The sequence below is a fragment of the Mobula birostris genome, chromosome 24 (assembly GCF_030028105.1).
Source record: "Mobula birostris isolate sMobBir1 chromosome 24, sMobBir1.hap1, whole genome shotgun sequence".
NCBI lineage: Eukaryota > Metazoa > Chordata > Chondrichthyes > Myliobatiformes > Myliobatidae > Mobula > Mobula birostris.
This window is the reverse complement of record NC_092393.1, coordinates 1460466-1486833: the sequence shown is the minus strand read 5'-3', so window position 1 is coordinate 1486833 and position 26368 is coordinate 1460466. Positions and strand designations below refer to the sequence as shown.

The 26368-nt window shown below is 43.7% G+C and overlaps 1 protein-coding gene across 2 annotated transcripts in view; it reads left to right on the top strand.

Moving 5' to 3' along the window:
• The first annotated feature begins 28 nt into the window (after positions 1–28).
• Positions 29–26368, top strand: part of cdr2l (cerebellar degeneration-related protein 2-like) — a 108128-nt gene continuing 81788 nt past the window's right edge. Inside the window, exons 1-2 of one of the 2 annotated variants that reach the window (XM_072242737.1) lie at positions 29–673; positions 11911–12023. In XM_072242737.1, coding sequence (XP_072098838.1) covers positions 601–673; positions 11911–12023 — 186 coding nt within the window. In that variant the 5' untranslated portion in view covers positions 29–600. Of the gene's footprint in view, positions 674–11910; positions 12024–14046; positions 14363–26368 lie in introns of those variants that run through there. The other variant, XM_072242738.1, reaches the window with a different exon arrangement.

The following is a 26368-nucleotide window of genomic DNA, read 5'->3' as shown; positions in this document are numbered from 1 at the left end:
TACAGTAGAGTGGGAAATCTCAGATAATTGTGAACACAGCCCAGGCCATCGCAGAAACCAGTTTCCCCTCCATATTCCGCCCGCACTCCCCGCCGCCTCAGGAAAGCTGTCAACGTAATGACGGGGCCGCACCCAGCCCTGACCTTCGCTCTTCACCCCCGAGAAAAGGCTTGAAAGCGTGAACCACCAGGCTAGACAACCCTCGCTGTTCCCAGACTTTTGAATATGCTAGATATAAATCCGCATTTCCCAGTGGCTTCACATTTTCTCTGTAGCTGCTACACTACATTCCGCATTGTTTCGCTTTTACTGGCTTAACGCAGATCGAGCGGTCCGAGCCCAGCGGGCTATCAGCGGCCGAGTGACCGAATGGTCACCTATTGTACCGGAGGGGGAGTGATCTGACGGCAGCCTGCTTCCCTTCTCCCGCCCGCCTACTGCTGGACTTGCGAGTGCTGCGGGAGCTTTTCTCCTCGTCACTGGCGAGCGTGTGTGGGTTGTTCGCGGGGGTGTGGCCGTGGCCGTGCCGAAAGGCCCTGTGCCGGCGCCGGCGCCAGCCACGTCGGTGCGGGGTGCGGGGTGCGGACTGCGGGCCGCCCCATGAAGCACAGCATGGAGGAGTTCGAGAATGAAGATGACGAGCCGTGGTATGACCAGCAGGACCTGCAGCAAGGTGAGGGGAACGGGCGGCTTATTGCAGAGGGAGGGACAATAGGAGGGTGGCAGCCGAGGTTTCACCCGTTTTTCGCTGCTCCAAAATAAAGGGCAGGACGGCGGCGGGCGGGGGTGATCGTGGCCGCATTCGCACGTCGGGTCGACTTTCCTGATACGCGAATCCCCTCGCCCATCACCGTGAGCGGCTTCTGGCTGCCAAGGTGATCTCGGACAGGGATGCTGAGGGTCGGGAGAGGTGGTGTGTCGGTGCTTGAGGGTCTCTGAGTATATATATATAAAAAATATACATAGGCCCATCCGATCCTTCGAGGTTCGCCGTCCCAGCAAAACCGACCACCCTGCTTAACCCCAGCCTAATCACGGGACAATTTACAATGGCCAATTAACCTACGTCTTTGGACTGTGGTTGGAAACCGGAGCATCCGGGGGAAACCCACGCATTCCACGGGGAGGATGTATGGAGACTCTTTGAAGATAACGCCGGAATTGAACTCTGTAGCCTCAAGCTGTAATTTAATGCCTCGTTCTGCTGAATCTCCCCCCCCCCCCCCATATAGTGAGTCGTGTATCGCATTCGGCTGCAGTAGTGGAGGCAGGTGGATTGTAGCTCAATCTTCATAATTCCCTTCTTTATGTGTAGGACTTCTCCTCGACAGCGCAGGAGCTTTATTTTCTCCTTGCTCCATGACTCCTTAACATACAATCAGCTTTTCCAAGAGTAGCAAGGTATCTACAATAGAGACAGGGAGGATTTGTAATGGTGGGCGATTCTGCAGTGTTCAAAACGCGCTGCACAAAAGTGGGCCATCTGCACACTGTCAAATAACTCCTATACAGCATGGTTGCTGTAACACTGGGGTACAATAAGAACATAAGACATAGGAGCACAATTAGGCCATTCGGCCTAATTTATCAGGTAAGATCTCCCTTTAAGGAAATGACCCTGGCCATGTGACTAGTCTCTCATGGGAGAACATTTAGGAAACAGTGACCATAGTTCCTTTTAGATTAGATTATGAGGACATGCAGTCCTCTTTTATTGTCATTTAGTAATGCATCCATTAAGAAATGATACGATGTTCCTCCAGAAAGATATCACAGAAACACAAGACACACCAAGACTAAAAAGCTGACAAAAACCACATAATTATAACATATAGTTACAACAGTGCAAAGCAATACCGTAATTTGATAAAGAACAGACCACAGGCACGGTAAAAAAAAGTCTCAGAGTCTCTCGAAAGTCCCATCATCTCACACAGACAGTTGAAGGGAGAAACTCTTCCTGCCATGAGCTTCCAGCGCTGCAAACTTGCCGATGCAGCATCCTGGAAGCACCCAACCACAGCCGACTCTGAGTCCGTCCGAAAACTCCGAGCCTCTGACCAGCCCTCCGACACTGAGCACCATCTCTGCCGAGCGCTTCGACCCGGCCCCGGCAACAGGCAAAGCCGAGGATTTGGGGCCTTCCCCTCCGGAGATTCTCGACCGCACAGTAGCAGCGGCAGTGAAGCAGGCATTTCAGAAGTTTCTCCAGATGTTCCTCAGTGCTTCTCACGTCTGTCTCCATCAAATCAGGATTGTGCACGGTACCTACTTAACAAATACCAATATCATTTCAGAGCGGCCGCGCGTGCTGCGTCACGCTGCCATCTTCTCCTCCCCTCCCTATCTTTAGTGTTAAGATATTGTAGGACAGGCTAAATGCTGGAGCATGTTGGGGTTAAGAAAGAGGAATGGTTGGAGTCAGTGGGATTTGTATAGGCTGTGTTCCTTTAGGATCCATGCTAGGACCTCGGTATTAAGAAAATGTGGATGGCTGGGTTAGTATGTTCACAGACAATTCAGAGTTTGGTGGCATTGTATATAGTTTGTCTTAGGATGTAGCGTAACAGTACATCACAGGAACAGACCCTTTGGCCCACACTGTTATGCCAGACTAATTAAATGCCCCTGACTATTTACACTGTCTACATAATTTCCAGTTTCCTACATTGCCTGCAAGTTCATGGGCATATTTGAGAGTTTGAATACTTCTATCATATGTGCCTCCACTACCATCCCTGGCAATGTATTCCAGGCACTCACCACTCTCTATGTAAAAACAGAACAAAAAAAAACTTGCCTCATTTGGGATCTTGCCTGTAACTAGCTAAGATGCAAAGATATTAGTCGAGGCTTCAGTAATCACATTTCTTGCCTCTCGGTAAACTGGAGTATATGCCATTGGACCCTGGGAACTTATCCACCTTAACGTTCTTTAAGAGACCCAACACTATCTCCTTTATCTTGAAATGATCTATTAAATCAGCACTTTACACATAGATCTCACTTATCTATATTATTTTAGTGAATACTGATTCAACATATTCATTTTAGTGCCTTGCCTACTTACTCTACCTCCAAGCACATAACCTTCAGTAGTCTTACTTGCTCCCTAGTTATCTTTTTGCTTTTGATAACTAGAATTTTCTTTCCTCCTACTAGCCAAGGACTTTTCATGGCCTCTTCTGATTCTCCTAATTCCTTTCTTTAGAATCATAACTTTGTAAACTTTAAATGCCATGGCTGTTCAGATATTTGTTTGGATGCTTCTTCAATGTAACGAGAGTACCTGCCTCCACCTCCCTCTCAGAAAGTGCCTTCAGATTCTAGCCACCCTCTGTGTGAACAAATTTCCCCTCAGATACCGTCTGCACCTCCTATCTCTGGCAGTATGTTTTAGACACTCCCCTCATGGGAAAATGATTCATACAATCAGTGCAATCCGTCCATCTCGTCATTTGTAAATCTCTATTAGATCATGACTGAAATGCTGCAGTTCAGGCAATGACCTGCTGAATCTCCTCTGCACTCTTTCCAATGCTGTCACATTCTCCCTGTAGTGTGCTGACCAGACCTGCACGTAGTACTGCAAGTGTGGCTTAACCAAACGTGACTGTTTAACATTAGTGGGAACCATTGCTGTGGTTAAAATAAATACATGGACAGTTTGACCACCATTTTGATGACTCAAGAACAAGTTTCATGACATATGCCGGTGACATTAATCCTGATTCTGAAATACGTACATGTGGTCTTCATCAAAATCCCTGTGGCAAGGGTCAGTGTCCATAGGAAAGTCAAAAGTATGGCTTAAGCATTGCTGAGCATGAACTGGATTAACAGCTCCCTAATGGGCCGTAGCCTCACTGTTGAGGAAGACCCCTAAACTCAGCAGAACTCTTACTGCTCTATTTCTCTAAACTGGGTGTGCTTATCAACCTTTAAAGTTACAAAATGTTTTGTATATAAAAATGCCAAATTATGCAGCATAATTTTTTAATGAATCTTATATAGTCATTTTCTACTTGCAGTGTGGTCACTGTAATCATTTGTAAAACAGTTGTGATAATAGTTTCCTAACTGTTCTCCCACTGAAAGGGCAATCACCTGGACAGTTTCATTTCCCAACACAATGCAATCCCTCCTTTCATTGACCTAGCTACTTACTGAATAAGAAACCTTAGTGGATGCATCCTCATTGGTGACATCTTCAAGTGGTGGTGCATCTAGAAGGCTGCATCCATCATTAAGGATCTTCACCATCTGGGACATGCCGTCCTCTCTCAATACTATCATCAGGGAAGAGTTGCAAGAGCCTGAAGACCTACACTCAAGGTTTTAGGAACATTTTCCTCCCCTTAGCTATCAGATTTCTGAATGGTCCATAAGCACTTAACTCATTATTCCTCTTTTGCATTATTTAATTTTGTAACTTTTTTTAATGCCTTGCACTGTATTACTGCCATACAACAATAAATTTAACAACCTATATCAATGAAAATATACCTGCTTCAGATTCTGCACCTAAGAAATTGTGCCCCATTAAAACCTCTTCCACGATGGAGGTACTAGTCCATACCGGGGAAGCTGAAGCCTCCCATGACAACAATCTTGTTGTTTCGCACCTTTCCCTAATTTGACTGTATATCTGTTCCTCAATGTCCTGATGGCTATGGGGGCTGGTAGCATAATCCCACCAGGGTAATGGTATCTATCTTATATTTGAGATCTACGAATGTACCATAGATCTAGTAGATAACCTTCCATCATTCCTCTCTCAGTGTGGCTGTGATATTGTTCATCATTAATAGTACAACTCCTCTCTCCCTCTTCTTTTATGTCCATATCTCTTATAAAACACCAAAGCCTTCCGATATTAAGTACTTAGTCCTCTGTCTCAATCAGGATTCTGTAATGGCTGCAATGCAATAGTTCCATGTACTGATCCATGTTCTAGGTTCAGGACTAGATCAGTCCTAATCCTGTGGAACATGACTGGACAGATGTTTCGGATGTGTTTGGAGACTGGGGTGGTACGAATGGGAAGAAGGCTGATTTCAATCTTAGACAAGATTTGACCAAAGTAGAGAGGGAACTAAGATGGACAAGTGGGACTCATTCAAGAGTGAGGTAATGAGATTTCAGGGTCAATATGTTGCCATAAGGTTGGAAGGTACTGTCAATAGCAAGGAATCCTGGATGGCGATATTTGGATAAATAAAAATAAGGAAGCAATCATGAATTGTGCTTTAGGTCTCAAAATGAAATGACAATCTTTATTTCTCTCTGTGCTGCTTGACCTATCTTCCTCCAACATTTTGTGTGTGTTACTAAGAAAGCAAATGGCAGATATAAAGGACTGAAAACAGAGAAAGTTTGTCATGAGTATAGGCAATCTGGGCAAGTAAAAGAAAAAATGGAAGGCAGAGCCCTGAGACTCGAGAGGGAGTTACCTTGACTTTTGTAGAAGTCCTCGGATCACTCAATCCTACACAGTGGGCTAGGATTAATGGGATGAAGGGAACGGTTAACTGAATGCTTATTACTTATTGACCTTTTATGATAATTTTCATTTTCCATCAACCCTTGAAATCTAGTCAACAAGTAAAATTCCAAGTGGACTGATAATGAAATAATCTGTCAAATTGCTTGGGTTAAACTTGAACCTCTTATTTTTGTTCATTTTAAGATGTGAGTCTTGTTAGCAAAGCCTTACCCATCCTGAATTATCCTCGAGATTTCAAAGTTCAAAGTAAATTTATTATCAAAGTACATTTATGTCACCATATACAACCCTGACATTCATTTTCCTGCAGGCACATTCAATAAATCCAATAACATTGATAGAATCAACGTACCAACAGGGTGGACAACCAGTGTGCAAAGGACATCAAACTGTGCAAATACAAAAAAAAATAATAATAATGCGCCCTATCCTCGTTATATGCAGGGATACGTTCCTCGAAGTCGATGCGTAATGTGAAAACGCATACTGTGAGTAATTATTTAAATGGAGAAAATAGGGATGAGTTCTTGAGGGCTTTCTAAATACGTTTTATCTGTAATTTATTCACATTTTCATACCAATATGACACAAAAGCAGTACCACAAGGCAACATTGGTATTCTATTTCATCAATTTAAGGTAATATTCAACATAATAAATCATAGAAAGTTAACATACTAGGGTGTACAGTACTCACCAACAGTGGCAGGTGTGTTGGCTCCGGGAGATGAGTGGTTGTTGTGGTGTCGGGCAGCTTTACAGGGGTGAGGTGGATGGTTGTGTGTCGTCAGGATCATCAAGGACAGCAAGGGGTGAAGGAAGACTCACAAAACTCTCAGTACTGCCGGCAGCAGGGGATGACACCCGTTTGAAGAAAGTGGTGAGGGTTGTTTGCTTGGCAGCATTTTGTTTTTCAGCATAAATTTGCTTGTAGGGAAGAAGGCTTGACTGCAGGGAACGACTGAAATGCTGACTCCGTTCTACACTTGGGTCCATGTCTATTGCTATTTGTGCCAAGTGTTCTGCAGCCTTAAAAAATTCTGCCAGTTGCTTCAGAGTGGAAGACCTGACCTCTTTCCAGGATTCACCAGTGTTGTTGATGGCATGTCTGATGTTGAAGGGCTTCCACCGTTCCCTCACCGTTGGTAAACTCCCGGGATTTTCAAAATCATCTGCTGCTTGCAGCATCTGAGAGGCAGTTCGCCGTAAAAAAAATACGCCTTGAATGTGGATATCACACCTTGGTCGAGTGGTTGAATCAGTGATGTTGTGTTAGGCAGCAGGAAACGCACTGTTCTGTTAGGATGAATGCTGTGCAGATGTTTAGGATGGGCTGGTGCATTGTCAAGCAACAAAAGAACTTTAAAGGCAAGATTCTGTTCCCGGCAGTAGCGTTCAGCCTCAACAGCAAAATGATCAGCAAGCTAATCTTCAAAGATTTGACTAGTGACTCATGCTTTCTTGTTAGCTGCCCAGTGGACAGGAAGCATATTCTTACACAAACCCTTAAGTGCACAGGGGTTTAGTGAATGGTAAACTAAGAGAGGCTTCATCTTACAGTCTCCTTCGGCATTGGAACACATAAGCAAAGTCAATCTATCCTTTGCTGCCTTGAAACCTCCCAGGTTTTTCATGCTTACTTATGTAAGTGCATTTCGGCAAACGCTTCCAAAAAAGCCCAGTCTTGTCTGCATTAAACACCTGCTTTGGTGTGATGCCTAACTCAGCTATCATAGCCCACAACTGCACAGGGTAGCGTCCCAGAGCTGTGTTACCTTCACCTGACGCCGCCCTGTTTATAATTTCCAAGTGTTAAAGTGGTTCTCTGCTGCTTGGCTGATGGCCCAGGATTTGACATCGGATGCTTAGGAGGCATAGTTAAGCCCAAAATCACTGCACTGTAGGTAAAAAAAAAAACAGAAGTTTAAGAGCGCAAGATTGCACACCCACGCGTTGCCAAAACCAATGCGAGACTGGCGGGAGTGAGACTGTGAGGCGTGCGCACATGACTTGTATTGGCGGGAAAGCAGTGCTGCTCGCATAACTGTGAGTTTTGGATGCATATAGCGAGAAGTTGGTAGAAATAGGTTCCTCGCTTAACTGTGAATCCGCATTGTCTGAAGACGCATATAACGAGGATAGGGTGTAAATGAGAGAGGCTTCAGATAAGGTAAAAAAGCTATAGGGAGTGTTTTTTTTCCCCTCCCTTCTTCACATGTGCTCAGTTAGAAGAGTAGAGGTGCCAGGCAGGATAGTGTAATACGTACTCCTCTTGCGGGATGTGGAAAGGCAGGGAGACTGCACGTGTGAGAAACGCATCCACCTGCAGCTTCTAACAATCCGCATTAAGGAGTTGGGGCTGGAACTGAATGAACTCCAGATCATTCGGGAGGCTGAGGGGGTGATAGATAGAACATATAAAGAGGTAGTTACACCCAAGGTTCAGGACACAGAAAGATCAGAAAGGGGACAGGGGTTAAACGGCCAGTGCAGAGTATCCTGTGGCCATTCCCCTTGACACCAGGTATGCCACTTTCGATACTGTTGGGGGGAGGGAAATGACTTAGCAGAGGAAAGTCTCAGTGGTCAGGTCTCTGGCAGTGAGTCTGACTTTGTGATTCAGAAGGAGAGGGAGAAGAAGAGGTGAGCTGTGGTGATGGGGATTTGTTAGAGCTACAGAAAGGAAGTTCTGTGGACAAGAACGAAACTCCCAAATGGTATGTTGTCTCCCGGGTGCCAGAGTCTGGGACATCTTGAATCGAGACCTCAGCATTCTTAAAAGGGAGGGTGAACAGCCAGAGGTCATACCAATGCCATAGGCATGAAGAGTGACGAGGTTCTGCAAAGAGAGTTCAGAGAGTTAGCTGCTGTCTGGGCAGGACCTACAGGATTGCTACCCGGGCCACATGCTAGAGAGGCCAGGATTAGGAAGGTAATATAGTTTAACACATGGCTAAGGGGTTGGTGTAGAAGGGAGCACATCAGATTTTTGGATCATTGAGCTGTCTTCCAGGGAAGGTGGGATCTGTAGAGAAGAGACAGCTTGTACCTGAACTGGAAGGGGACTAATATCCTTGTGGGAAAATTTGCTAGTGTTGTATGGTGGGGTTTAAACTTGAATTGCAGGAGAATGGGAGCCAGAGTGCCAGAGCAGGTAGTGGAGAGGTTGTGGAGACAGATGTTGGTAAGACCTCAGACAAGTTCAGGAAACATTGGTGTGACTAGTGTCCTGAGCTGCGTATATTTCAATGCAAGAAGTTTATATAAAAGGCAAAAGAGTTGAGGACATGGATCAATACTTGGAATTATGATATTGTAGCCTTTTGTGAGACTTGGTTGTAGGAGGGGCAGGACTGGCAACTCAATATTCCAGGGTTTGCTGATTTAGATGCCACAGAGCATGAGGGATTGAAGGAGAATGGGTGACATTACTAGTGAGGAAAATTTCACAGCAGTGCTCAGTCAGGATAGGAGAGCTGGTCCAGTGGGGTATTGTGAGTGGAACTGAGAAATAAGAAAGGTATGACCACGCTAATGGGGCTATATGATCACTAAATAGTTCACGGGAATTAGAGGAACAAATTTGTAGTGAGATCGCAGACTATTGCAAGAAAGATGAGGTTGTTACAGTAGGTAATTTTAACTTTCCATATATTGACTGGGATTCCCATACTGTAAGAAGACTAGATGGTATAGACACAGGGGTCACCAACCTTTTACATTCCATGCATCAATTTTTTCACGCATGAGTTCAGATGCGATTTTTTTCACGCACGAATTCTATATTAACATATTTTTACAAGAATTGAATGGGGCTACAAGAGTTGTATGGTGCATCTGAACTTGTGCGTGAAAAAATTGACGCATGGAATGTAAAAGGTTGGCCACCCTGGATAGAGTTTGTCAGATGTGTTTCGGAAAGTTACCTTAATCAGTACGTAGAAGTCCCAATGAGAGTGTGCTGTACTTGATCTGCCTCTAGGGAATGAGACAAGGTGGGCGACAGAAGTTTGTGTAGGGGAACACTTCACATCAAGTGATCATGATGACATTAGTTTCAAAGTAAATATGGAAAAAGATGTACACAGGGTTGAAAGATTGCAGAAAAAATTTACAAGGCTATTGCCAGATCTGAAGGACCTGAGTTATTAGGAAAGATTGAATAAGTTAGGATGTTTCTGGTCAAGATGGTGTCTGCATACAATGCTCTTTCAGCCGATATCTCTGGATAGATCATGAAGCTGTATATTTCACTCCTTTTATCTCTTTTGCACTTGATTTTTGGTCTTGGATGTGATTCTGAAACTGTTGGAGCCTGGCCTTGCAGTTTGGAGATCATTTGAGTGTTTCAGCACTCTGCAGTCTCCAAGAGAATTCCAGTAAACAGAGGCAGTGTGTGTGTGAACCTTGTGGTGAGAAGGCTGTGAGCCGATGTTTGACTCCATTTTGCTGATTAAAACCTTCCATTGTCTGCCGATTAAAGCGATGAGGGAGATTGAAGCTTTGAGGCGGATGCGTAAGGGGTACGTCAGCTGCCTTCCTTTTTAATCACCGGTGAGATTGCTTGTCTGCTGGAGAGGGAAGGCTGCCTTTTGATTGCTGTAGGATCACTCTACTACCAGAGAGGGAGAGTGCCTTTTTATTGCTGGTGGGATTTCTCTGCTACAGAGAAGGGGGACTGCCTTTTGATTGCTGGGGGATCACCCTGCCATCGGAGTGGGGAGACTGACGTTTGATCACTGGTGGGGTTGTTCTGCTGCCAAAGTGGGGAAGGCTGCTGCTGTGCCTGAAGATTGTTACCCAGGGTTTTCTGCGTTTTGGATATGGTCTTGAACTATAAACCTTTTTTTCATTTTTATTGGTTTTTATATTATGTTCTTTGGCCGATCGTTCTCGTTTTTCTTGTGTGCGGGGGGGGGTGATTATGGAGGGTCGGTTTGCCTGTTCGATGTGTTGTGTAGGGAAGAAGGATTTAAGGGTTATGGTAGCTCTGCTGTTCTTTCTTGATTTTCTGGAGAAGAAGTTTAGAGTTGTATACTTTGATAATAAATGAACCTTTGAACTTTTATTCCTTAGAACATAGAAGATTGAGAGGAGATTTCATAGAAGTATACAAAATTATGAGGGGTATAGATTGGGTAGATGCAAGCAAGCTTTTTTTGCTGAGGTTGGGTGGGACTATAACCAGAGATCACAGGTTAAGGGTGAAAGGCAAAAAGTTTTAAGGGGAGCATGAGGGGGAAACTTCTTTACTCAGAGGTTCATGAGAGTGTGGATCGAGCTGTCTGCACAAGAGGTGTATGCAAGCTCAATTTCAACATTCAAGTGAAGTTTGGATAGGTATGGAAGGCTATGGTCCCAGTACAGATCAATGGGAATAGGCAGTTTAAATGGTCTCAGCATGGACTAGATGGGCCGAAGGGCCTGTTTCTGTGGTGTACTTTTCTATTACTCTGATTAATAAATAAATAAGCAATCAATATTGAGACATGAGATTAAGCGTTCTTGAAAGTGAATCCACAGATTGTGGAAACATTTCAGTGATGGGGCAAGTGAAGTTATCTACTCTGGTTCAAGAGCCTCATGGTTGAGGGGTAATAACTGTTTCTGAACTTGGTGGTGTGAGTCCTGTGGCTCCTGTACCTTCTGCCTAACTGCAGCAGTGAGAAGAGAGCATGACCTGCATGGTGAGGGTCCCTGATAATGGATGCTGCTTTCCTGCGACAATGATCCATGCAGATGTGCTCGGTGCTGGGTAGGGCTTTAGTTGTGATGGACTGGGCCATGTCCACTATTTTTTGTAGAATTTTCCATCCAAGGACATTGGTGTTCACATACCAGGCTGTGATGCAGCCAATCAATATACTCTCCAGTACACATCTAGAGAAGTTTCTTAGTTTTCGATATCATGCCGAACCTTGGCAAACGTTTAACCGATTACAGGCACTGCTGTGCTTTCTTCATAATGGCATTTATGTGCTGGACCCAGGACAGGCCCACCGATAGGAATGGACCTCCAGTTTCCTCCCCTGAAGTCTATTATCAGTTTCCTGGTCTTGCTGACATTGAGTAAGAAGTTGGGGTTATGGCACCACTCAGCCAGATTTCCAATCTCTCTCCTACATGCTGATTCGTCACCACCTTTTATTCACCTATGGCAGTGGTGATGTCAGCAAATTTACAGTAAATGTAGCTTTGGAGCTGTGCTTAGTTACGCAGTCTGAAGTGTACGCAGTCTGAACTTTTCTTGCTTGGCTGACACTCCACTTTGCTGATCTAGCCATAGGGTTTTGCTGTGTGCATATGGGTTGCCCTGGCTCTTATCTCACAACAGTGAAGTGACTTGGGTCATTTTGAGGGAAGGAAGGGGCTATGTAAATGGAAGTCTGTTTTTCTTTCCAACAGATCTGCACTTGGCTGCGGAGCTTGGGAAAACTCTTCTTGAACGCAACAAGGAACTTGAAGATTCACTGCAACAAATGTACACAACCAACCAGGAGCAGGTCCAGGAGATAGAGGTAAGGGGATTCAGGCCGTGAGATGCCAGTAGCGACTACTGTTAAGCCTTTTAGTCTTGACTTTGAGTTAATGAACCTAATTGGACTCTGGTGGAAATTCTCTACACTGGTTTTCAATATCCCTGAGCTGGAGGTGGGTAGAGAGGTGAGGGCAGACTTGAAACCCAGAATTCCTAATCAGTATTTAGTGGGATAGATAGTTTCTGTGGAACAAAGGTCTGATTTTATCATGCGCTGGAAACCCCATTAACAGAGGTGTGGGTATTGGCACAGTCAGTAATTACAGTCCACTCATTCATACTGTCAGCCTCAGTGAATGAGGGGAGTTCACTCACTTTGTGATTAGTTCTCTCATTTATGGTATGTATTCCACAAAGATTATTTTGGGGCAGTGGGAAGAGAGCAGCTGAGAATGACTGCTTCCCTTTGTTCTGACAGGCTGGGATGTTGAGCCAGGTTGATCTACAGCACCACATAAGACATAGAAGCAGAATTAGGCCATTCAGCCCATCGAGTCTGCTCGCCAATCCGTCATGGCCAGTCCCAGATCCTACTCAACCCCATACACCTGCCTTCTTGCCATATCCTTTGATGCCCTGACCGATCAGGAAACTATCAACTTCCACCTTAAATATACCCACGGACGTGGCCTCCACCGTAGTCAGTGCAGAGCATTCCACAAATTCACTATTCTCTGGCTTAAAAAGTTCCTCATTACCTCTACTCTAAAAGGTCACCCCCCCCCCCAACTTTGAGGCTGTGCCCTCTAGTTCTGGATACCCCAACCATAGGAAACATTCTCTCCACATCCACCTTATGTAGTCTTTCCAATATTCGGTAGGTTTCAATGAGATCCCCAGCATTCTTCTAAATTCCAGTGAGTACAGACCCAAAACTGCCAAATGCTCCTCACGTGTTAAGCCCTTCATTTCTAGAATCATCCTTGTGAACTTCCTCTGGATTCTCTCCAATGACTAAAAAAATTCTCCTTACATCTGTTCTAAAAGGTCACCCCCCAACTTTGAGGCTGGTCACATCGCAGCCTCGATGTTCAATGCTGCAATTTCAGGTAACTTTGATAATACTAAGTTACTTACAATGCGCTTGTTACAGTAACCTTGACCTCTCACCCAGAGATAGTTTTATTGTCCTAGCAATCCCTCCCTCCACCCATCTTTGCAACTTGATGCTAATCTGTTGCATTTCCAGAATCATGAGGAATTTTTGAGCTGAGACCAATTTCTCTCTCCAGCTATGCTGCCTGACCTGCTGAGTGTTTTCAGTATTTTTCTGTTGTAATTTCACTGTTTCCTTTTTTCTCTGTATCTGGCTAATGTTTGCAATCTCTCTTGATCCTTGAAGACCATTTGGTCTAAGAATAATCCTGGCCATTCTCAACATTTGGAGATAAATGTAATGGGGTAGATCTATGAGAGGTTTCAGAATGAATAGGTCAAGGAGGATGCGATTGATCTTATGGTTATGGTAAAGGACTTCTTTAGTCTAACTTCTCTGCAATGTGAGTGAGGGGGAGGTCAGTATTCCTACTGAGGCCTGGACCAACCTGACTCCTTCCCTTCCAGTGCACAGGGACTGCACATAATTTCAGACGTATTGCACACTGAGTCAGATCAGTTGTACTGTATTCTGAAGTCTAGGCTGACCGAGCAAGTATGTTGTTTTCTGGAACCAGTGGTCTGCACAATAAAGGAGCTCCCATGGAGCAATTCAATTAGCTGTTGTTGGATTATGACCCAAAAAAATGATATTGTGATGTCTTTCTAAATTGATGTAGCACGCAGCCTAAAGGGTTCTGTGTTCCCTTTATCCCTGGCTAAAAGGAGAGACAATGAGACTGGTGAGATTAAGTGGGTGGGGGGTGGGGAGAGGATCGACAGTCTTGACAAGGGCTGTAAAGCTCCAGTAGGTATTAGAGTGGGTGTGGGCATTGAAGATAGGAGACAGGTCCTAACTGAAAAAATAACTACATTGAATTTACACTGTGTTATTAACATGCAAATAGGTCAACAAAGAGGTGGAATGATTTCCTCTGTTCTGTACTGATGACATCTTGGGTTGAGCAAGAAGAGACCTCTGTGCTCAGAGTCTCCCTCCAGTGAGATCCGATGCTAAGTTATCAACAAAAACATCGGCAGCTGTGAAGACAAGAGTCCACCTTCTTCACTTTGTGTCTGTAACTTGGTACAGAGGAATACAGCGAAGCAGGAGTGAGCTTACCACGAGTTTGTCTCTGAGCCATTGTACAGGAGTTTGAAGATTTCAGCAGAAGCTGTGAGCCCAGGGCCAGAGAACGAAGGGCAGAAAGAAAACATCATGTAGTGAGTTGATGCCAATGGACTGCTTTGTTGCTGCAGCTACATTTCTACCAGTTCTGTGCCTTGACTGTTAACAATGAAGGGGTCTGTCTGTCTCACAGAAGTGTTCACTTATCAGAATCACCCTGCAATTGTTTTCCATTCCAGTTGTTCCTCCTCCCCCAGTTGCCAGTCTATTTTCAGTACCTCCTTCTTATCAATGCAGACTTTGTTAAGCATGTTTGGTTTTTGAAACTAACTACCACATTAGTGAATAATTGTGTTTAAGTATTTGAATTTGGATATAGGCACGGTAACAGGTTTTCTCCTCAACCAACCTGTGCTGTCTTTGGCTGCCCTGTGATTTTTTTGGTACATAAAATTTATACTTTACACTGTGTCTCCTTCTCCTTTATGCTTGTCAAATCCTAATTAAATGTTTATTGTTTGCTCTATATTAGCGATCATTGCTAGCTCTCTCTGATGCTAAAGCAGAACGGAGGGGACTGGTTCGAGGGTGCCTGCTACTCAGGTGGCTGCTTAGTCTATGAGCCTGCTCTCCAAATGCAGAGAGACGATTTAACTATGGGGCTGAGTGTGGTAGAGAGTTCAGTTAAACTTGTACTGGAACAATTGACATTAATCCCACTGAACCCCATTGATGCATCCCTTTCAATTCCCAGGTAGGAGATGGATGAAATGTACATAGCTATCCACTGAACCCGTTCCTCTGACTAACTCCTTAAGCATGGGTCAAGTCTACAAGCTGAGGTCTTTCTTGATTGTTGCTTGGAACTGCTACATGTCAAGGGAGATGCTACATATTTAAAACATGTCACCAGCCAGTTCCTCCCTTCCCGAAGTTATATTTTTGCAACAAAATATGAGCAGACTTTGACTGCATAATCTTAGCTCTCTCCTGCCGTGCTCTTTTTATTTATATATTTGCGGGATGCGGGTGTTGCCGGCTAAGTCAGAATTTATCGCCCACCTCTAAGGTGGTGACGAGCTGCCTTCTTGAGCAGCTGCAGCCCCTGAGGTGTAGGTACACCCACACTATGAGGGAGGGAATTCATGATTTTGACCCAGCAACAATGAAGGAATGGCGATATGTTTCCATGTCAGGATGGTGAGTGATGTGGAGGGGGATTTCCAAGCGGTGGTGTCCGCTGGTATCTGCTGTTCTTGTCCTTCTAGACTGAAGTGGTCGTGGGTCTAGAAGGTACTGCCTTAGGAACTTTGGTGTGTTGTTGCAGTGTATCTTGTAGACAGTACACACTACTGCACCTGTTCGTCGATGGTGAAGGGATTGGATGCTTGTAGAAGGGGTACCAATCAAGTGGGCTGCCTTGCACTGGATGGGGTCAAGTTTCTTGAGTGTTGATGGAGCTGCATTCATCCAGGCGAGTGGCGAGTATTCCATTACACTCCTGATCTGAGTCTTGTAGATGGTGGACAGGCTTTGGGGAGCCAGGAGGTGAGTTACATTCTGCAGGATTCCTGGTCTTTGACCTGCTCTGGTAGCCACGGTGTTTATATGGCTGGACCAGTTCAGTTTCTTGTCAATGGTAACCCCCAGGATGTTGATAGTTGGGGATTCAGTGATGGTAATGCCACTATATGTCAAGGGGATGATGGTTAGATCCTCCCTTGTTGGAGATTGTCATTGCCTGGTACGTGTGTGGCTCAAATGTTATTGCCACTTGACCAGCTAAGCCTGGATATTGTTCAGGACCTGCTGCATTTGAGTTCTGCTGAACTTTTATTAATGGTTCAATCTGAGATGGACTACTATGGAAAGGATGTTAGTTTTCCAGAATGGTGACGTGATCAGGATAAAGTGGTGAGAAGGGGTAGTAGAAGCTTTTTTCTGTTCTCTCAGAGCAGAGAAGAAAAAGAGGAATTTAATATAGTGTTGATTATGTCTCACTTCTGAGATGAAACATTGAATTTAAGTTATAGAATTTTGAGCTCTTTGTCTGATCATGTGCCGAACATTTACCCTACTCTAAAATCAATCTATTTTTTTCTATCATTTATGTGCCTATCTAAGATTTTCTTAAATGCCCTTGATGTATCTATCTGGTCCAGTGTCTAAATCAAAAATAAATCTAGGCTAATGCTCCAGAACCGTAGCAAGGGTCTGTAGCACGTTTGGATGTGATTATTGCAGGAACTGATTTTGTTCATCACATACATGAACGATCCAGATTTGAGTGTAAGAAATCTTCAGATGATACAAAAAAATAGTGACTATTAGAAGAGTAATCTTTATCTGGAGAACCATAAAATGGGCAAGGTGATAGCAAACAGAAGGTAATACTAAGATTGTGTGGCGATGCATTTTGAAAAAACCATAAGGCTAACACATAACAATGGGTTTTAGAAAGTATTTAAAAATCGAGTACCTTTTTAGACAAATGCAAACATCCCCAAATGTGAGAGCTCAAGTAGAAAAGGTGGTGAAGAAGGCCTGGAGATACCTGCCTTCATTACACAGGTCATATAATATAATATAATATAGTGGGACAATTCAACTGCGTAAAAGTTCAGCTTTTGTACTAATGTGTTCACGTGGGGAATGGGTGCTTCTCTCTGTTCTAACAGGCTGGGATGTGGAGCCGGGTTGGGTGGGACTATAACCAGGGGTCATGGGTTAAGGGTGAAAGGTGAAACGTTTAAGGGGAACATGAGAGGAAACTTCACTCAGTGCTGTGAGAGTGTGCTGGGAGCTGCCAGCACAAGTGGTGCACGCAAACTTGATTTCAGTGTTTAAGAGAAGTTTGGGTGGGTACATGGATTGTAGAGGTATGGAGGGATATAGACCCGGTGCAAGGTGATGGGAGTAGGCAGTTTAAATAGTTTTGGATGCACTAGATGGGCCAAAAGGCCTTGTTTTCTGTGCTGTACTTCTCTATGACTCCATGAACAAGTATAGAGCTTGCAGGAGAGTATTAAATTGAAGCAGGGCAAATTATGAGAGATTTGACAAAAACTGTGGAGAGTTAATTGCGAACAGCTGTTTTTGGCCAAGACCACATCTGACATTTGGGGGATATTTAAAGACCAACTACACAGAGTACAGTACAGGTACATTCCAGTGAGAATGAAGGACAAGGATGGCAAGGTAAGAGAACCTTGGATGTCGAGGGAGTGATAAATTTAATCAAGAAGAAAAAGGAGAAGTATGTATAGAGGAAACCAGAATCAAAGAGATCCCTGGAGGATTATAAAGAAGGAATTAGGAAAGCCAGGAGGCGGTATGAAAAGTTTTTGGCAATAGGATTAAAGAAAATCCCAATGCATTCTATACATAGATAAAGAGCACTAGGGAGAGAGTAGGACAACTTAGGGATAGAGGGGGGAACATTTGCTTGGATGTGGAGGAAGGTGAGATCCTTATTGAGTACTTTATCAAGGAGAAGAGCATGGAAAGCAGGGAGATCAGTCCTGACTGTATTGATGTGTTAAGGCATTTCGAGGTAAAGGAGGAGGTTTGGTTCTCTTAAAGATGGGTAAGTCCCAAGGACCTGATGAGATATATATTGTGAGAGGCAAGCGAAGAGATTGCTGGGGCCTTGACCAATATTTTCATGTCCTTTCTAGGCACAGGTGAAGTCCTACAAGACTGGTGAGTGGCTAATGTTGTTTCATTATTCAAGAAAGGAACAAGGGATAATTCTGGATATTCTAGATCGGCAATTTCCACGTCAGTGGTAGGGAAGTTACTGGAGAGAGTTCTTAGGGAAAGGATTTCTGAGCATTTGGAACCAGCATGGCTTTGTGTGGGGCAAGTCACGTATAACTAACTTGAGTTTTTTGACGAGATGATGAGGATGACTGGTGAAGTTAGGGCTGTGGATGTTGTCTAGATGGATTGAGGAGTTTGACGAGGTCCCTTATGCAGAATTTTACGAGTAAGGCGTTTGACGAGGTCCCTTATGCAGAATTTTAAGATGCATGAGATGCATGAGATTCAGAGTGAACTTGCTATCTGAGTTGAGAACTGGCTTGTACATAGGAGACAGAGGACAGTGATAATAGGAGCTTATTCCAGTTTGACGTCTGTCATGAGTGGTGATCCACAGCAAAATGTACTTGGACCTCTCCCGTTTGTGATATATATAAATAACCAAGATGAAAATGTAGAGGTTAGTATCCAGATGATATGAAGATGGATGGTGGTGTGGGTAGCATGGATGACTGGCAAAGAATACAATGGGATAGAGATCGTTTGCAGATATTGACTATAGAAATGGCAGATGCATTTTAACTCTGTCAAATGTGAAGTACTCCACCTTGGTAGGTGAAATACAAAGAAATAGCACACTGTTAAAGGCAAGGTCTTAAGTGTTGATGAGCAGAGGGATCTTGTGGTCCAAGTTCATAGTTCCCTGGGAGTGACTACATGGGTTGATAGGGTGGTTAAGAAGGCGTGTAGCATGCCTGCTGTTACTAGCTGAGGCATTGAGTTCAAGAGTTAAGAAGTTATGTTGCAGCTTTATAAAACTTTAGTTAGGCTGCATCTGGAGAATTTCTAGTCACCCCATTATAGGAAGGACACCGAAGCTTTGGAGAGGCTGCAGAAGATCTTAACCAGGATGTTGCCTGGTTTAGAGGGAATGTGCTGGAGAGGTTGGACAAACACGAGTTGTTTTCTCTGGAGGCTGAGGAGAGATCCGATACAGGTTTATAAAATTATGAGAGGCATAGCTAAAGGTAGACTGACAAAATCCTTATCTCATACCAGAGCACAGGCATTTAGGTGAGAGTGGGGTAGTTTCAAAGGAGAAGTGAGGAGCAAGTTTTTTTACACAGAGAATGGTGGGTACATGAAATTCGCCGCCTAGGGTGGTGGTAGAGGCAGAAACATTAGAGACTTTTAAGAGACATTTAGATTGGCACTTGAATGTGAGGAAAATGAAGGATATTAACATTATATAGGCGGAAAAGATTAGTTAGCCATTTGATTAATTTAATTGGTTTGGTACACCATTGTAGGCCGAAGGGCCTGTTCCTGTGCTGTACTATTCTGTTCCAACACGTAAGTAGCGTAACACGTAAGTAGTGTAACGCTTAAATAGCCTAACACTTAAAGGCTGCAAACCAAGTCTGAAAAGTGGGATTGGTAACAGGATTGTTAGTGATCAGCAGGGGGCAGGGATTCAGATTTCTGGATCATTGGGACCTCTTCTGGGGCAGATGGGACCTGGACAAAAGGGATGGGTTATACTTGAACCCGAGGGGGACCAATATTCGGCAGACAAGTTTACTGGAGCAGTTGGGGGTGGTTTGAACTAATATGACAGAGGGATAGGAACTAGGATGATCGAGCTGGGAATGAGCCAGCAGGTTTACAAGAGATGATGGATGTAACATAAATGTAAGGAAGGACAAGCCAATTATTGGGTACAAATGCAGACAGTGCAAAGAGTTAAATTGTACCACAGAGGCAAAATTCAAAAGGGCGAAGAAAGCAGGACTGAAGGTGCTGTATTTAAACGTGCATAGCATTCAGAATAAGGTGGACACAATTATGGTTGGTGTGATATTGTGGGTATCACTGAGTCGTGGCTGAAAGAAGGCAATAGTTGGCAGCTTAACATCAGGGATACACTTTGTATTGAAAGGACAGGCAGGAAGGCATAGGCGGTGGTGTGGCTGTGTGGGTAAGAGATGGAATTACATCTTTAGACAGAAGCTACACAGGGTCAGAGAATGGTGAATCTTTGTGGGTGGAGTTAAGAAACTGCAAGGTAAAAAATGGAAATCATATATAGGCTTCCAAATAGTAGGCAAAATGTGGGGTTGAGATTGCAAAGGAAGCTGGAAAAAGCATGTAATTAGGGTAATGACACAATTGTAATGGTGAACTTCTATATGCAAGGGATTGGGAAAATCAGGTTGGTGTCTGATGGCAGGAGAGGGAATTTGTTGAATACCTACGAGATGGCTTTTTAGAGCAGCTTGTGCTTGAGCCTACCTGAGGAAAAGCAATCTTAGATTGGGTGTTGTGTAATAACCCAGATCTTATTAGGGAGCTTGATGTAAAAGAACCCTTCAGAGGCAGTGATCATAATATGATTGAATTCATACTGCAATTTGAGAGGGAGAAGCATAACTCACATGTATCAGTATTGCAATGGAATAAAGGGAATTTCAGAGGCATGAGAGAGGTGCTTGCCCAGGTGGATTGGAGGAGGATACTGGCAGGGATGACAGCAGAGCAGAGATGGCTGAAATTTCTTAGAATAATTCACAAGGAGCAGGATAGATATGTCCCACAGAAGAAGTTGTTCTCAAATGGCAGGGGTAGGCAACCGTGGCTGACAAGGGAAGTTAAGGATGGCATAAAAGCCAAGGAAAGGGCGTATAAGGAAGCAAAAGTGAGTGGGGAGTTGGATGATTGGGAAGCTTTTAAAATGCAACAAAAGGCAACTAAAAAAGATATAAGAATAAATATGAGAACAAACTGGCCAATAATGTAAAGCAGTTATATAAAGAGTGAAAGGGAGGTGAGTGTTGATATTAGATAATGATGCTGGTGAGGTAGTAATGGGGGACAAAGAAATGGCAGATGAACTTAATGTGTACATTGCATCAGTGTGACACTTGCAGTGTGCCAGAGATCTGTGAGTGTCAGAGAGCAGCAGTGAGTGCCATTGCCATTACAAAGGAAAAAGTGCTAGGCAAACTCAAAGGTCATAAGGTGGATAAGTAACTTGGACCATATGGACTACATCCCAGAGTCCTGAGAGAGGTTGCTGAAGAGATGACAGATTCATTGGTCATGATCTTTCAGGAATCACTTGATTCCGGCATGGTCCCAGAGGACTGTAAGATTGCAAATGTCACTCCACTCTTTAAGGAGGGAGGAAGTCAAAAGAAAGGAAATTATAGGCTAGTTAGCCTAACCTCAGCAAGGAGATAATGCTGAGGTTTTATAAGTCACTAGTCAGGCTGCACTTGGAGTATTGTCGACAGTTTTGGGCCTGTATCTCAGAAATGATGTGTTGTCGTTGGAGAGAGTCCAGAGGAGGTGCACAAGGATGATTCTGGGAACGAAGGGGTTAACATGTGAGGAGTATTTGGCAGCTTTGGGCCTGTACTCACTGGAATTTAGAAGAATATTGGAGGGGGGGGGTAGAATCTCATTGAAATCTACCGAATATTGAAAAGACTTGATAGGGGGGATGTGGAGAGGATGTTTCCTATGGTTGGGGTATCCAGAACTAGAGGGCACAGCCTCAAAATTGAGGGGCAGACTTTTAGAGCAGAGGTAAGGAAGAATTTTTTTATCCAGAGAGCAGTGAATCTGTGGAATGCTCTGCCACAGACTGTGGTAAGGCCAAGTCGGTGGGTATATTCAAGGTGAAATTTGATAGTTTCCTGATCAGTCAGGACAGCAAAAGATATGATGAGAAGGCAGGTATGTGGGGTTGAGTAGAATCTGGGATCAGCCATGATGGAATAGCGGAGCAAACTCGAATGATTAAATTTTCCCTTGGAAACCATTTCTGCCTTACGATTAATAGTTATTTTCTTCTGTATGTTCTAAGCTCTCTCTGCAGCTAATCATCGCTTTAGCGATCTCTTTTAGATCTTGATGTTCCACAAGATGAACGAAACCCAACAGAACCTTCTTTATTGATATATACGTCTTTGCATTTTTGATATTGTCTTTGCACCTACACTCGTTCTGATGAGGCCTTTTGGTGACCAGAACGGAATATAGGAAAACAATATCCATTAAGTGCCAAGTTAAAAATGAGAGCATGTGTCTATCAGGCTAATAGACATAGCTGGTAAGTTTAGGGAACCTTGCTTAACAAATGATATTGAAACTGTGACTGGGGAAAAGAAGGAAATTGCTGTCAACAATTCATTCAAGTTCTAGAGAGGATTTAGGAGAAAGTTTAATTAAGAAATTCTGGGCATATAGAAGTCAAACAATGATCTTGGCAGGTAGGATTAAGGACATTCCTAAATGTTTTTATGTATTGTGTATATCAGAGACATGAGCAGAGCTAAGGAAAGAATAAGGTCTCTGGGGACCAGAAGCATAAAGTATAGGTGAAGACAGGAGATGTAAGCTGAGATCCTAAATGAACACTTCTCATCTATATTTACCAGGAAAGACGTGGAAACTGGAGAGTTAAGCAAGGGGTACAATGATATCCTGTATCAGAAAGGAGGAGCTGCTAGAAACACATTTGGGCAGATAAATCCGCAGGTCATAAGAGAAAGGAGCAGAATTAGGCTAATCGGCCCATCGAATCTGCTGCACCACTCCATCATGGCTGATATATTATCCCTCTCGACACATTCAGCTACCTTCTCCCCATAACCTTTGATGCCCTGACTAATCAAGAGCCTAAACAAGAGAAAATCTGTATACCCCATGATTGGCTTCCGCAGCAGTCTGTGACAGTTACTTCACAGATTCACTACCTACAGGCTAATGAAATTCCTCTCATCTCTGTTCCAGATGGGCATCCCTCTAATCTGAGGCTGTGCCTGCTGGTCTTTGACTCGCTCATTATAGGAAACATCCTCTCCACATCCACTCTATCCAGGCCTTTCAATATTCGATAGGTTTCAATGAGATCCCCCTCATTCTTCTAAATTCCAGCATGTACAGGTTCAGAACAATCAAATCCTCATCATTCATTAACCCTTTCTTTCATGGAATAATTCTCATGAATCTTCTCTGGAACCTCTCCAATGCCAAAACATCTATTCTTAGATTAGGGGCCAAAATCTGCTCACAGTTCTCTTAAGTACAGTGTCACCAATGCCTTACAAAGCCTCAGAATTACATCCTTGCTCTTGTATTCTAGTCCCCTGAAAATGAACGAGAACTTGCATTTGCCTTCCTTACCATGATCCAACCTGCAAGTTAACCTTTAGGGTATGTTCCAGAAGGACTCCCAAGTCCCTTTGCAACTCTGATTTCTGAATGTTCTCCCCGTTTATAAAATAGTTCATGCCTTTATTTCTTCCCAAAGCGCATGACCATACCATTCCCCAAACAATATTCCATCTGCCACTTCTTTGCCCATTTTTCTAATCTGCCTAACTCCTGCAGATTACCTGCTTCACTATTACCTATCTTCAAATTATCTGCAAATATGGCCATAAAACCATCAATTCCATCATCGAAATTATTGACATACATGTAACGTGATAAAAAGTGGTCCCAATACTGACATCTGTGGCACACAGCTACTCACCAGCAGCCAATCAGGAAAGGCCTCTTTTATTCTCACACTTTGCCCGAAGTTAGTCAGCCAATCTCCGATCTATGCTTACATCTTTTCTGTAATACCATAGGTTCCTATCTTGTTTAGCAGCTTCATGTGCAGAACCTTGTCAAAGGCCTTCTGAAAGACCAAATAAACAACATCCACTGACTTCCCTTTGTCTATCATGACTGTTATTTCCTCAAAGAATTCCGACTGATTTGTCAGGCTAGATTTCCCTTTAAAGTCACTTTTTATTGTCATTTCGACCATAACTGCTGGTACAGTACACAGTAAAAACGAGACAATGTTTTTCAGGACCATGGTGCTACATGAACAATGCAAAAACTACACTGAACTACATAAAAAACAACACAAAACTACACTAGACTACAGACCTACCCAGGACTGCATAAAGTGCACAAAACAGTGCAGGCATTACGATAAATAATAAACAAGACAATAGACACAGTAGAGGGTAGTAGGTTTATAATTATAAATAAATAGAGGTGTCACTCCAGGCTCTGGGTATTGAGGAGTCTGATGGCTTGGGGGAAGACACTGTTACATAGTCTGGTTGTGAGAGCCTGAATGCTTCGGTGCCTTTTGCCAGATGGCAGGAGGGAGAAGAGTTTGTATGAGGGGTGCGAGGGGTCCTTCATAATGCTGTTTGCTTTATGGATGCAGCATATGGTGTAAATGTCTGTAATGGCGGGAAGAGAGACCCTGATGATCTTCTCAGCTGACCTCACTATCTGCTGCAGGGTCTTGCGATCCGAGGTGGTGCAATTTCCAAACCAAGCAGTGATGCAGCTGCTCAGGATGCTCTCAATACAACCTCTGTAGAATGTGGTGAGGATGGGGGGTGGGAGATGGACTTTTCTCAGCCTTCGCAGAAAGTAGAGATGCTGCTGGGCTTTCTTTACTATGGAGCTGGTGTTGAGGGACCAGGTGAGATTCTCTGCCAGGTGAACACCAAGAAATTTGGTGCTCTTACCGATCTCTACGGAGGAGTCGTCGATGTTCAGGGGAGAGTGGTCGTTCTGTGTCCTCCTGAAGTCAACAACCATCTCTTTTGTTTTGTTCACATTCAGAGACAGGTTGCTGGCTCTGCACCAGTCCGTTAGCCGCTGCACCTCCTCTCTGTATGCTGACTCATCATTCTTGCTGATGAGACCCACCACGGCCGTGTCATCAGCGAACTTAATGATATGGTTCGAGCTGTGTGTTGCAGCACAGTGCTGACCAGCTTATTTTATCATGTGCTTCAAAGTTCCCTGAAATCTCAGCCTTAAAACTGGACCCCAACATCCTCCCAATCACTGAAGTCAGGCTGTAATTTCTTTATTTCTGCCTTCTTAAAGAGTGGAGTGACATTTGCAATTTTCCAGTACTCCAGAACCATTCCAGAATGTAGAGGTCCTTGGAAGATGGTTACTAATACCCCCACAATCTATTCAGCTACCTCTTTCAGAACTGTGGGGTGTAGTCCATCTAGTCCAGGTGACTTATCTACCTTCACATGTTTCAGTTTCCCAAGCACCTTCCCCATAGTAATAGCCACTACACTAATGACACTCTCAAATTCCCTGCATATTGCTCATGTATTCCACAGTGAGGACTGACACAATGTCACCTCGTGTGTCTTTTTTACTCGAATACTTTTTGTATGCTTTTATACTTGCTTACCTTCATATTTCATCTTTTCTCTGCTTATGGCTTTTTATGTTGACTTCTTTTATTTTTTAAAAGCTTCGAATCTTCTAACTTCCCCCAAATTATTTGCTGTATTATACACCCCCACTTTTCCTTTTATACTGTCTTTGACTTCCTTTGTCTAAGATAGTATAAAACTGTTACCTCATCCTCCATAGAACAGAGTACTGTTGTGTCTGTGCAACTGCATAACAATTAAGTAAAAGCAGGCACGCAGGAGATGGTTGTAACTGGTGCATTCACATTGCAGCGAGGGGGGGGAGGAAGAGAGAACAATGCACATGCATAACAACAGATCAAGATGCATGTGTAGATAACAGCCCATACGTAGTGCTAAAGAGAGTCATTGCTCTAAAAGAAATAGATCCATATATTACACTTCTTCCCCTTTAGATTAATGTAACATAAAACTATATTTTGCACAAAACATTCAGTTTCCTTTTTACAAACCATATTCAAATAAACATGCTTTCATAATAATGGTCCATAACTAACTTTGCTATACTAAAGATTCAGTCTTCTGGGTGGCAGTCTGTTTCTTTCAGAATAGCGACTCTGGACCTGTGGAGTGCAATCAGGTTTGTAGGTGTCTTGTCGAAGTCAATGTTCTCGGTTGCCAGTGTCATGTTGTTGTCAGTGACACCATCACTGAGCGGTAAGTCCAATGGCTGTAATATGTCCATTTTGTTGGATGCAGTCGATTCAGGTGTGTTTCGGTTGAGTATGCAGTATCTGGTCCGCATGTGTCTGATGTCTAACACCCCCTGTATTCATCAGTGGTCCAGCCCTTGTAGCTATCCTAGGGTGTCCACTTGCCTTCTCGGTAATCATGTGCTAAGACTTCCTGTCCAACCTGGAAGCTCCTTGCTGATTCGCTTGGCAACTGTATTCTGCACTTCCCTCCGTAGATCTGGTTTCAGGAGGTCTATGCGGGATCTCAGATTCCTGCTTATGAACAGCATTGCAGGTGTTTCATCTGTCATTGCATAAACAGAGCTCCGATACATAAAAAAGAAATTATCCACTTTGTGCTGCAGAGGAATATTTTCTGAGGTGGTTGACTTCATTGGTT